The sequence below is a fragment of the Petaurus breviceps genome, unplaced genomic scaffold, assembly GCF_028583685.1.
Source record: "Petaurus breviceps papuanus isolate PSGF00001 unplaced genomic scaffold, PetGlider_PUasm1.0 174, whole genome shotgun sequence".
Lineage (NCBI taxonomy): Eukaryota > Metazoa > Chordata > Mammalia > Diprotodontia > Petauridae > Petaurus > Petaurus breviceps.
In genome coordinates, this window is record NW_027185761.1 from 40095127 (window position 1) to 40108601 (window position 13475).

The 13475-nt window shown below is 32.8% G+C and overlaps 1 protein-coding gene across 2 annotated transcripts in view; it reads right to left on the reverse strand.

Moving 5' to 3' along the window:
- Positions 1-13475, reverse strand: part of PPP4R2 (protein phosphatase 4 regulatory subunit 2) — a 57572-nt gene that overhangs the window by 5259 nt on the left and 38838 nt on the right. For both annotated transcript variants that reach the window (XM_069084087.1, XM_069084088.1), the window contains 3 exons: positions 10230-10400; positions 1545-1638; positions 557-594 (listed from right to left, as the gene is read on the reverse strand). In XM_069084087.1, the coding sequence (XP_068940188.1) occupies positions 557-594; positions 1545-1638; positions 10230-10400 (303 nt within the window). The remainder of the gene's footprint in view (positions 1-556; positions 595-1544; positions 1639-10229; positions 10401-13475) is intronic.

Consider the following 13475-nt stretch of genomic DNA (forward strand, 5'->3'; position numbering starts at 1 on the left):
GCACCCACCCAGAAACACCTGGCCGTGTAACCTTGAGCAAGTTACTTAACCCCAGTTGCTTAGGGGTGGGCCAGGTGGCTCAGTGAGTAAGAGCACCGGCTCCAGTGTCGGGATGACCTGGATCCAATCCGGCCTCAGATACTCAGCACCACACCCAGAAATAACTGGCCGTGTAACCTTGAGCAAGTTACTTAACCCCGATTGCTTTAAAAAAAAAAAAATCAATCAATCATCAAAGCTCTGTCCTTTAAGATGGACAAAGAAAACATTATTCTGCCTGCACTGGACATGTCTGACAAATTACAGGCAAACTCCCTATCTGTGAGACACCTATATTATACACATTCAAAAGTCTGAGATTTTAATATGTTTAACCCACTGGCAACTGAAAATACAATTCCAAGTAATGTCTATCTTTGTGATGGAAAACATCACAAAAAAAACAAAACACCCAAATTGATGAGGCTAGGGTGAAAAGGCAGAGATGGGAGCATAAATTCCACAATTCCAAAAAAAAAAGTACTTTTAAAGCTATTTCAAGAATTTTTATACTTACTCTGAAGATGGATATACACAGCTAACAACCATCACATTCTGCAATAACAAAAATTGGTAATTTAGTAATAGAATAACACCACATGATGTTGTTTACTAATTCTTACTGTCACAACCATCCTGAGGTAAGGTTCCTGCTATTTTACTAATAAAGAAAATAAAGTGATATATAAAGATATTAATCAAAACCCCAAAGTTAGGGCCAAAAATCAAGCTTTTCCCCAACCATAATAATTAATTACTATAATTTGTTTCTTGGAAACAAAATCCATCAAATTTTCTTACCCTAAATATTGTCAATTTCTACTAAAGTTCTATTTCAATGTTCCATCATGGTGTGAAGGTGACTCTAGGCTTTCAAAGACTATGCAGTAGAAGACAATCTCTGGCAGCTCCTACATCAACCTAGAAAGGCATTGATGGAAGGAGTATTCTCAGCACTAAATCATGGATCTTTTAAAGTAATGAATACTTTGGAAGTCTAACACTGGTGGGGGAAAATGCTGGCAATGAAGTCCCAGACTGGAGGGTAGGCTCTGACAATAAATCTCCCTGGCAGAGCAGGAAAATTAATAGTACTGCTGAGTGTAAATGCTCTCAGTCAGAGACCTGGTAAGCCATAGAGAAGGAGATGGGATACAGGGATAGAAGAGTAGAAGGGAGCAGAGTCATGACAGAAGGAACTAACCCAGAGCCCTATGAAACATAAATGCCCTCAAATCCTGTTATTTTAGAGGTTCTAATAAGACTAAATTTAATTCGATGTTAATCAGAATTTTAAGATTAATTCTGAATATATTTAACAACCTGTTCCCAAATAAAGTTAATATAAATAAGGATTGACATATTATTACTAGATATAACTGATAAAAGGATAATTTTAACAAACTCCTAACAAAACAATTAGACCAAATCTCTCTTCTCTCAAGGTCCCTCGGTCAACCCTATTTTTCTATAGATACAATCCAATTCAATTAGGGAAAAAATACCTTTTCTACTCCTCTGAGAAATTTGTCTGTTCCTGTATAGTTCCTCCTTGGATCTGTTAGCAATTCACAAAGTCGTTGAATAGTAAAAGGAATACTGTAATAGAATACAATTTTATAATTAAGAAATTGTGGTGTTAGTGTGTAAGAGAACTGTGAGCATTAAGTTATGGACTAAGTTTTCACTGAGAGTATGTCCTAGTGCAATTTAACAAAATTGTGTCTTTAAGTGATGGTATTCAAAAATTCAATTTGTCCTTTAATTACTTCAAAAACCAAACTATTCCCCCACCCCACCTTCCTTACCTAAAAGGAAATACTACTTAAATTAGCATAAAAATAAAAAATATTCTAACTTAAAAATAATTTCAAAACATATGGTTAAATTTAGATATTATTTGAAATATAAGTAGCTCTGCACCTAACCTCACCGGGTTGTTGTGAGGATCAAATGAGGTAATGTGAAATTTAGCACAGTGCCTCGCACATAATCAACATTTAATAAATGCCACATAATCAACATTTAATAAATGCTTATTCCTTTCTCTTATTACCCCCTTGTAGATCAAGGTACCTAGCATTAAATTTTATAATTTCAAATTTTAAACAAAAATTCTTAAAATTATCACAAGTAGTCATAGTCATTTCATTCTATAAATTCAACTCTAATCCTTAGCAAGAGCTCTTCTGTAAGAGTCTAAGAAAATTGTATTTTTCTGTAGGACAGACTTTAAAAGTGAATTACTTTTGACTGCAAAGAGTACTCTTATGATTTCAAATGGAATTATTTCTTCATACCTAAAAATGTTTTAAAAGTATCATTATGGGCATATACCCCCAAAACAGAGAAGAATCTGTGTACCCAAATTAGCAAATACATTCCAATACTATTCGTAACAGAATTATTACACTAAAACACCTAAGTCCTACACCAAAGACAGAACTGTCATTAAAGTACTGCTCTAATATCTCACCACACATGGCCAGCTGATACTTCAGGCTTCCCAGGGACTATCCCTAAAAAGCACAAGCTTTGGTAAGTCTTATACCAAGTTGGAATAACGGTACTAGTTATTCTTAAAAGACCAACCTAGCTAAAAATAAGTAAAAGTTCATCATCAGAAAGATGGTCAACAGGGAAGGAATTTGGGGAGCAACAACAATTCACAAAGATCATGTATTAAGGCATAATATGATGGCACTCTGCACCAATGGAGGAAATACCTACATTCGTGAAAAAAAAAGCACTGATCCACAAACTTACTGGAAATAGTTATACACCAAGTTTTATTTCAACAAAGAAACAAAACAACTCCCAGTATGAGTCCCCTATCACAATGAACTTCAGTTCAGACACTAAGATCTGTAATAGGACAACATATTTAATTATATTTTTCCTAGGTACATAGATAAAAATCATAACAGTTACAAAACCTTGCCCTTTGAAAGTATCTGCTACATACATTTCTACGGTTTAACAGTACATTCTCTTATAATCATTACAATGTAATGAAAAGAATTTATATTTGAATTAAGACAACCAACTGAAAGTATATTATCAACATCAAGACACAAATACTCATCCATACAAAATGAGGCGGTTTTAAATATAACAAAGTACATTAAACACATTTTTAAAAACATAATATTTACACTAATTATTCTCTAAAGGAAATCACTGAATGTGTACTCTATTTTTTCTAAAAACATAAGCATTGCTAACAATATCCGACACCTGAATTAATCAGATATCACAGGTCATGGTTACTTTAAGCAAAAGTTATTCATCAAAATTAAAGCATTCTTTTGGTCACTTATGATACAGAGATAGGTAAATAACATCAAGAAATTTCATTTTCCAAATTAGCATATTGCTCTGAACTCAATACAACTAAAAATATAGTTGTAGTACAAAAGATGAGGCATGTAACTCAGCAATTACCCTTTTAAAACTTGTATCCCAAATACATTAGCCTATTAGCATAACTAAGGGACTCACTTTTTTGATGCCAAACCAAACCTTTATTTTTCTCTATTTTGCAGAAATTGAAGTATACTTAAAAAAATTAACTTAAAAGGAAGGAATGGTTAACAGACTAGACAGACATATCACTACAACATTTTCTCTCAAAGCAACATTTTAAGGACCAAAAGAAAAAGAATTAGTACATTATAATTACCACAAACTGTTTTCCTACTAAAATGTTAAAAGCGAAAATGTTACTAATATGTGTTCTTGAAGTTCTCAGGTTCTGTTTTCTATTTTTCTGCGTTTCAGAAGCACTCAACAGCACTTTACTTTCTGCCCAGGAGATGGCAGTATGTCATTTTTTCGTTTCCCATCTCTGACCAAGGCCAAAAAATTTCAGAGTTCTAACTTTTGGAAAGATGCCTTTAATAAAAACTGACTTTTGAGAAAAGAATTTAAAACACAGAAGTAACTATGAAATTACAATGTTGCATTCATATAGCTGGAAATCTTTTACTCAGAAATTTATTTCTGCAAGTTAGTGAGCTAATGATAATCTTATATGATCAATCAAAATATACCAAATTTGGTTTAATTATGGAAAAGGCTTGAACATTCCATTAATTTCCATTTAAGATACTTGGGAAAATGCCCTACCCTAGTAAAAACATTAGATACATCTCTATAAAAAGCTAAGAATAAAGTTGCTCAATAATATTAAACAAGGTTAACAGAACATTGAGAAGTATAAAAAAAAATTATTAAGTGCCTATTTGCTTGAAGAGGATAATCAGAGGCACTGGGGAGATACAAAGTGTTTTTCATAAGAAATAAACCCAGCTCCACTCCCCTCAACAAAATTAAACAGGAAACATGTATCAACTTCATTCAAGATTTTTTTCAAAGGGGAGGGATTTCAGGAAAGAGTGCAGTTACAAAAAAATGAGAAATAAAATTCAAGTTAAACAGCAATTACATTGATATTTTCAATTTTGCTGATTTTCGGAAAATTAATCAGATACTTAAATCAAATCAGGGAAAACAAGTGAAGTGCAAAAAGTATAAATAGAGTCAAAGTAATAGCTGGAAATCATAGGATTTATCCTAGCCTTTAGGTTGAAACAGAACACTAGCTCATTAACAATTAACCCTAATAAAGACAATAATAAATTACTGAAAAATAAACACTTCTAAAATCATTTGATAAAAGATCTCCAGTGCATAATACATAAAAATATGTAAGAGCAAAGTGAAATTCAAAATACTAGAAACCTGAATTAAACTATACAACAGTAGTGCAGGCCAAAAAAAAGAAGAGAAGAAAACAGATTGCTAAGAGTTCAATGAAGCCAGTCTCTAGCTAAGATTTCACAAAGGAAAAAAACTCTCCAATGCATCTACCAATGTTATGTTTTAAAATTGTAGTTTCATTAAAAGATTGTCAGTTATGTTTCAAATCTTAAGCATTCTTAATATGTACAACATGCATTCAGGTTGAAAGGACTAAAGAAAAAAGCAGAAACATAATCTCTTTGATAAAGTTAAAGCTATGAATTGATTTATCACTGGGGAATCCATGACAGTGCTTAACTATCTTATAAGATAAATTTAGTAACAGAAATTTCTTCATACTCAATATATAACTACTGTACTCAACCAAATTAAAAAGTTAAGAACACAAAATATTTCCACGTAGGCTAGTTAGTCCTCACTATCTTTACAAAAGGTTAAAATGAAAATGAGAAATGATTTTGAGGAAGCTTGGGTTAGGTGATAGGAGGTTTAGTCAGGAAGCCCTGAGTTCAGGTCCTACATGTGACACACACCATGAGACAGAAAAATCATTTAACTTTTTATTGCCCCCAAGCATTCATAAGCCTCAAAGTTTTAGTGGAATTGCTAATACGCTGGAAATTCCCTAAACAGTTAAATGAAAATACATTTCTGGGCAAAGCTCCTTACAATAAGAATAAAGTAGGCACTATAATCTATTTAAGAAAACATGTCCCTTTCTTCTATATGACAGGCCAGCTAAAGCCCTTCTTCAGGGTTCATTAGATCTGGTTAGCAATAAAAAGAGCAAAGCAACCTCTGGACCAAATGGGAATTCATTCTGCTCAATCTGAGTCATTAACACAAAGTTCTTAAAAACTGGATGTCTGTCTCCTAATGCTTTTTTTTTTAAAACCATTCCCTGGTTTTGAGGGACTATTTAGCAAAAGGGGCCATTGACACTTGCCCCTTCCCTTTCCAAGATCTTGGTTTTGTTTCAGATCTACCCTGAAGAAATCCTCCTGTAAATGTCACTGAAAATACAGGTTTTTAACTATAGGACCTAATTTGGATTTTTAATTCCACTAAGTGAATAGAGATGTAACTTTTCTTTTTTGTGCCCCAAAAATATTTAAAATAAAAATCAGCCCTATCACTGACTCAGAAAGGCATAAGGCAATGGGATATTTTGGAAAATACAAAAGGAATAAGCTCCTCTAATAATTTCAATGAATCCCAAAGTACTGACAGTGACCAGCAATTATATCCTGAAAAGAAAAAATGAAACCCCTATCACATCTATCTGTCAAAGCATTCTTAGGGTCTGTATGAAGACTAGTGTCTTCTTAATTTATTATTTCAAGAAAAACTACATTAGTTTACTGCTCATTTCTCATTTTTCCATTTCAAGAATACTAGAAGTAGAGCAAAACAACCTGCCACAATAAACCACACTAACCAAATAATTAACTTTTCCTAGATGACTTTATAAAAATCAAATTAAGTCAATTCTCTCTTATCTATGCTAAATGAAAAAATCGCAGTGTAAAGTAAACAGGATATAAAGCAAACATTTTAGTTACTATTTACAATGGCTTCACTGTAAAAGCAATTAAAAAAAATAAACTGAATACAATTTCTACTCCTCTAGCTTCACCTCCTACCCAGTGACCAAGAAGGAGTAAGAGGGAGAAGGAAATAAGAAAGATCCTGAAACAGTTCCTAGACAAGTTACAGAAATTAAGATAAAGAAAGACCATTTGCCACCTACAGAGAAATTTTCCTCTGAAACCGCTACTTCTGGTCTCATTTTTTTTTTTAAAGAAAAGCTAGCTAATAACGGTATTTTCTTTAATAGTACAAAAATCAAACATTTTTGTGCATGCTCCAAGATAATCAGAATCCCTATTCTCAAATATGCTTCCTATAAATGTTACATATTCCCTTAATATTTTATTCAATAAATATTTACTGAGCACCTATATTGTACAAAAATTTTAGGGAGGTACTTCAAAGTAGGCTATATGTCTTAATGGCAAAGACAAATGCCAAATCAACTGTTTACTTAGGTATAATGAGGGTTCCTGAATCCCTACATGAAAAGAATTTTTAGAAGAAGAAATGTAAAGCTATAAGAAAGAACACAAGTAACGAAGGAGTTACTTTTAAAACAAATTAGGGTGGTTGATTGAGAGTTGGGAAAGACCCTGGAGATTATGTAGTCTAACTCCATCATTGAACAGATGAAGAGACTGAGGCCAAGGGAGGACAGCAACTTGCCCAAAGTTCCCTCAGTGAAGTGGCAGAGCCAGGACCTCTGACCCCAATCAAGCACTCTTTTCACCACACCGCACATGCTGATTCTTGAGATGTGTCAGTGGTTCATAGTTTTAAAGTAACTACTACAGCAGAACAAGAATACAATACAGATTCGTGGTTCTTTAAAGATGAACACATTACATAAATATGATTGTTTCCCATAAAAATGTGGAGATGCTACATTATGACTGACATGGCTATACTACAAATGACTTAATTCTAATAGCTAAAAAGAAGCTTCCTCAATAAGCAAACCAGAGTTAAGGACCGACTTAGATTGAGGAAATGTCTTTTTTGTTTTTAACTGCCATCAACATGGTCTTCATCCTAGCCATGCAGAAAACACTTTTCCCTTTCTTTTAATCCAACAAGTATTATGAACTATTAGCATATCCCAAATAAAGAACAAGCCTAGGGGCCACAAGCAGATGACTATAAAAGTCCCTCAAAGTCCATGGTTCTTAACTTGGGGTCCATGGACTCAGATTCAAGAGTCTATGAACTTAGATGGGGATAGGGGAATAGCCATCTTTATTTCAATATGAGTTGTTTTCTTGGTAACTGTTATTTTATTTTATGCATTTAAAAATATTCAAAGAAAGGCCATCCACAGGCTTCACCAGAAAGGTTAAGTATCCTTGCTACATGGCCTGGTTTTTTCTTTTCTTTCCTAACTTAACCTTAAAAAAGGAGAGGAGAGGAAAGAAAAGGAGAAAGAAACAGGGAGGTGGGTGAAGGAAAGGGAGGAGTATGTATTTGGGAAGAGCCTTTAAAAATTATCCTACCAAATTTTTCCAAATATCATCATTGTTGCCTTAATTTCTCTTAATTTGCAGTTCTGGTGCTTCAACTTGAAGCACCAGGTAACACGAATGCCAAGTAACATAACTGCCTTAAAGACTTGACAAATCTTTATTTTATCCTAATACTCTACTCGTCCTATCTGTTTACTTCTGTCATTAAGAGTGGCTAGTTTCTGGAGTATGGATAACACTGTCACTTCTTTATCAAAATTTTAAAGGTATTCATAAACTAATTTTAAAACATAAGAAATAAAAGGCAAAACTTCAGGTAAAAAAAAAAGTAAAAGCTTTTTTCTGCAATACAAATTCACTTACATGTGAAAACAAATAAAACGTATACATTTTCTCATTTCCAAAGGGAAGGAAACTTTTATAATATACAAAAATCAATGTTAAAAAATTAATGAATGGCCCATTTTTGAAAAGCAATGCAAAAACACAAGACTCACAAAAATAAATCTCAGGCATGAGGTGACCAAACCACAGGGATAAATTTTGATTACACTAATGCATTAGAAAAAAAATGGAAACAGTAAAGTCCTCAAAAAAAAAAACCCATAATGTATCAAAGATAAAGATTCTGACTCTACCTAACTAAACAGAAACAGGGAAAAAAATGTTTTTTGGTTCATAACTCTGAAATCAAATGAAAAGAGGATATACATAAGTCTAAAATATCTTAAGAGCCTAGTTATATATATTGTTATTTTAATTAAAAGATAAACTCAAAAGGGAAGCATCCCTCTTTCCTCCATTATATCCCAGAATTTAACTAAATCCATCAATATTTCAAAAATTTTGTGTATGTCAGTCTAATTTCATAGCATTATGTGTTGTGTACATCTATCTTCCATATCTGATCACTTTGAAATATTCAAAAAGCAGGTTTGCAACAGCATATAACTCCACAGTATTTAACAATGAAGTGTAAAATGAAATTTAAAACATTTCATCTTATCTCAGTTTTTAAGAAACATACTGATAGTCTGGTGAACTTAAAGTTTAAATGCTATAAAATAAACGCTCACATTTTTTTTTTACATAGGCAACTATTTCAGAAGTCCATCTCCTAATTCATAGTGTTAGCTGGTTTCTACTTTTAAGGTGACATTAAAACTCTATTTTTCTAGTTTAAAATTCAAGTAAGTATCCTTACTTTTAAAAGAGTTCATATAAAGGTTTTATAATGGACTTCATATTGTAAGTTTTTGTTCTTTTTAGAGACATATTTTCAAGACATAGGGTTTTTGTATCCCTTCCTATATCACCCACCTCTCCCATTCTCTGGAGATGGCTTTGAAAAAAAAAAAACAAAATATGATTAATGAAAAGACAGAAAATTTAACGATCATAAAGAGTTTAGTAAAGATCAGTGTTGTAGTCAAAGTCTCAACATTGTTTATTACCTAAAAACATTAAGGACTTTTATGCTCCATCAACTGTCCTCACAGATGAAACCCCTTTCAATAACTACCCCAGGGTTTGAATATAACACAGATCTATTACTCATCATAACTGATGTTTTAAAGATATCAATTTGTTAGTTGTGAATCTAATTCTGTACAATTTAAATTCCCAAATATTTCATCTATTTCACAAATCCTTTTAAGTTGCTATTATAGGAAATTATTTAAAATTTCAATACCAAATAAGAGAGAAGACATCCATTTTTTTAAAATCAGCTTTATTTTAACAAAATATGGTTTCAATGAAACTTCTCACAAAGAAGCAAATAATATATGTAATGTGCTTTTTAAAAATGAGTTTAAAACCTGTCACCTTCCAGAAAAGTTACTCTGGGCAATTTTAAACACTTAATAAAATTTATATTAACTTCGCTGTAGGGAACTTCTGCAATTTACAAATATGTGACTATTATTAGTAAGCTATAAGTTCTATACAAACTTTAAAAATATCAAAAAGTTACAGTACCATTTAAGAATAAAATTCTTTAAGTTAAATACAAATCCTATTTACACTGTTGTTTCAAGAATACATTTTGTAAAATCTAACTTCATTAAAAAAGGCATGACGTATTTTTAGTAGAAAAATGAAGTAACTGCAAATATTTTTTAAATTAAACTGCACATTAGCCAAAAACTACTTACAGGATAAGACTCCCAAAAATGTTACTAACATGTGTTTTTAAATCAAATTCATACATTCAGATGTTCATAAAGTCACTCATGTTAAATTGTTCCAGGAAGCAAAATCTAGACTTCTTAATGGCAAGTATACTTAAAAAAAAAAAAGACATAGCAAAACTTAATTAAACAGTTAACATTTTATTATGAATTCAATGTTTAAAATAGTAAAAATGCATACCCATTGAATCCAGTGACAATTTTCAGAATTCTTTCCTTCATTTCATCAAAGGGAATATATTCAACATTAGGGTTAGGAGGACCTCTTGGTTCTGGAGCTGACGTTCTGAAATCATCCATTACTTTCTCCAATTTGAAAATAAAATAGCCTTTAAATTGGGACCATTGAATCCTACAAGTTTAAATAAAAAAAAAAGAGAGAGAGAGACCAGTTAAAATACAATATCTTTATAATTCTTTTACTATGGATAAAACTACACAAGTAATTCAACACAAATGTTGACAAAATAACACGAAGGAAATGATAACACAAGTAAAATGCAGCAATCCAGTCCAAACAATTTGACCAGGTTGGATTGTAGCCTTTAGGCTCCCTTCTAACTCTGATATTCTAAATCTCTATCTGACTCAGTGGTCCAAACTGCTTCAAAGCAGGTTCATATTGATCCAAATAATTTTTAATACTTGTAACCTCACCAATACAAATGTTTAGTAGTACTAAGCAGCAACAAAATAAAAATTTTAATTTTTTATAATTAAATTATTACTAAATAATTAGGTAAAAATTTTAGATTTAGTTAGTGTGTGGTAGAGAATTAAGGTAAATTACATAATCCATAAATTAACCCACAGGGCCTAGTTCATCACTAAAACAAGCATGTTTTGTTTTATTCAACAAATGTTTCTAAAAATACATGCATAGAACAAATTCTGGTCAACTCTATTAAACTTTGATTTCACTTACTTGCTGTCTTTACTATGCATATAGTCTTGCTTCATTTAACACATTTTTATTTAAAAAAATAACAGGAGTATATCATGTAATATGAAATCTGAAAACGTACTGAATGTTAATCTACATCGAACTCACCCAATCTCCATGCATCAACCTTACACTTCCATATCCCTCCTAATTCTATACCATGCTTCTCCCAATCTGTCCCTCTCTCAACAACCCCTGGCCTACAAATATACGACTAACACAGCCTCCTAACTGTGAAGGGAGACAGAAGAGAACTCTCTGATGGTTCTTTTTTTGAACCAAAGATAAAACAATTAACAAAATGAAATGTGAATAATAGAGGTAGAAAAAAATTAATTTTTTGCTTAAATAATTTTACTAAGCTTCTGGAGGAAGGGAATAGAAACAATAGTTTGAGATTAAGCCTATATTTAGAATGACAATACAAACAAAATCTTTCAGTTGCTTTCCAATCCATTACTCCACCCTTTTCTCAGAAGGCACCAAGTCACAGTGCCATCGAATAATCTGCCTCTGTGTGACCTTGGGCCAAGTCACTAGACCTCACCTAGCCTCAGTTTTATCATCTGTAAAGGGAGGGGATAGAAGTAGAAAACCAATAAGGTCCTTTTCAAACCTAAATTTATGCCCTAAGGGCCCCTCCAACTCTAAATAGCTCAATGTACTTAGCAATACTATGTAGAGATAATGCTGAAGGAAGACATTTTGAGGGCTCAATTAATTCTACTACTCTCATACTGTGTAAATCCTGAGAAGTCACTTTCTCTATAGTAAATGAGGATGAAATTATTAACCAGCTGCTTGAAAAAATTTTCCTTATCCTATTCTGAAGTCGAAGGGGCCGAAAATAGCTAAAGGAGAAAGAGCACTGGATGTGGAAACCAGGGAGGGACATGGATAGAAAATCCAGTTCTTTTGCTTTATTCTATGTGTACCCTTTGGGCAAGTCACCAAACCAAGCTCTCTGAGCCTCAGTGGTCTTGTGTTTAAAATGAGTGGTTTGGATGCGATTGTCTCTAATATCCCTTACAATTCTTAAGTCAATGATACTATGAATTTCCGTAAGCAAATACTAAATACTGTATTACAATTTGATTACTCTTCAATTGGCTACAGATCCTTAACTTTAAAGACCTTTAAAATTAGAATTCTTGTAAGTAAATCCCTTGTAAAATATAATAGGAATAGCTTGATATGTTTTATAAATTAGGATTTTTGTGTACGGATTTTTTTTAATACAAAACTATCAACCTTTGCATTAAATTATGGCACCCTCTTTCTAAAAAGCACCAAAAAGAAATTTTTAGATAACTCTAAATGTCTACTTTGACCTTTTATATGAAGATCTTCCTTAGGGAAACTTATACTTGATATTAGTAACCTCTTACAAACAGGGCATTTAAAACAAAAGCTCTTATGTGATAAATTCAATAAAATAACATGACTTTATAGTACTGTGTGTATGTATAAAAATAAAAAATTATATCCCTCACACACACACAATAGAGTTAGAGGTGGTGAAAAGTCAAGATCTGGAACATATACAGGATATGGCCAAGTAATTTAATCTCTCAGCACCCTAAGGAAATTTCAGAGATCTGCATTGGTGAAGGGAGTATCGATACCTCAAGATCCCAGGTCTGAGGAGTTCTAAGGTACAGGCCTTACCCTATGCTCTGCACCCCCAACTCCAAAGTATAATTAGCTCAATGGACTGGAAAAGGCACCAAAGGTGGGTCTGGAGTTCCAGCTCTCTCACTCAGCCTTCTGTGTCTCCATTTCCTTATCCTATATAGTGTTCCCTACACATTCCATTGGGGTCTCCCAGAGTTGGAATGATCTCCCTCCTCACCTCTAAGAACTGCTAGGACCTTCTCCTTCCTGATTCCCCCAGCAATTAGTGCGCTGTTTGTTTATGAACATGCTGCATCTCCCCATTAACATGTAAGCTTCTTGAGGGAAGGACTTTTCTCACAGTTTAATTCTAGGGCGCTTAGCAGTACCAGGAAAAAAGATTCTTTAAAAAATTCTCATTGATTTATTTGCTACAAGAGATAATAGCATTTATACCACAACCTACCCAAAGAGTTGTCAGAATCAAATTAAATACTGCATGAAAACATTTCATAATCATAAAGCACTATATAAATGTCAGCAATGACAATTATGATTCAGTATCTTCTTTATAAGCACTGATCTATAAAATTTAAATTGCTATAAATAATTTCTGGTAGTTTTTCCCCAACTAATAGGTTTTTTTTTTTCCTTTTAGTAGTTCCCCTTTCTGTATCTTTGGCTCCTTACTGGCATGCTGTACCTAAGTCTCCTCTGGCAGGACATTCCTCAGGCTTTCAACATGCAGAAGGCAGAATGTCCTGACATGTGCTCTAACTGACCACCTTTCTTCCCATGAAGGAAAATTTTCTGCCTAAAGCTTTAATTTCTTTAAAAGTCAACTGAGGGGGCGGCCAGGTAGCACAGCAA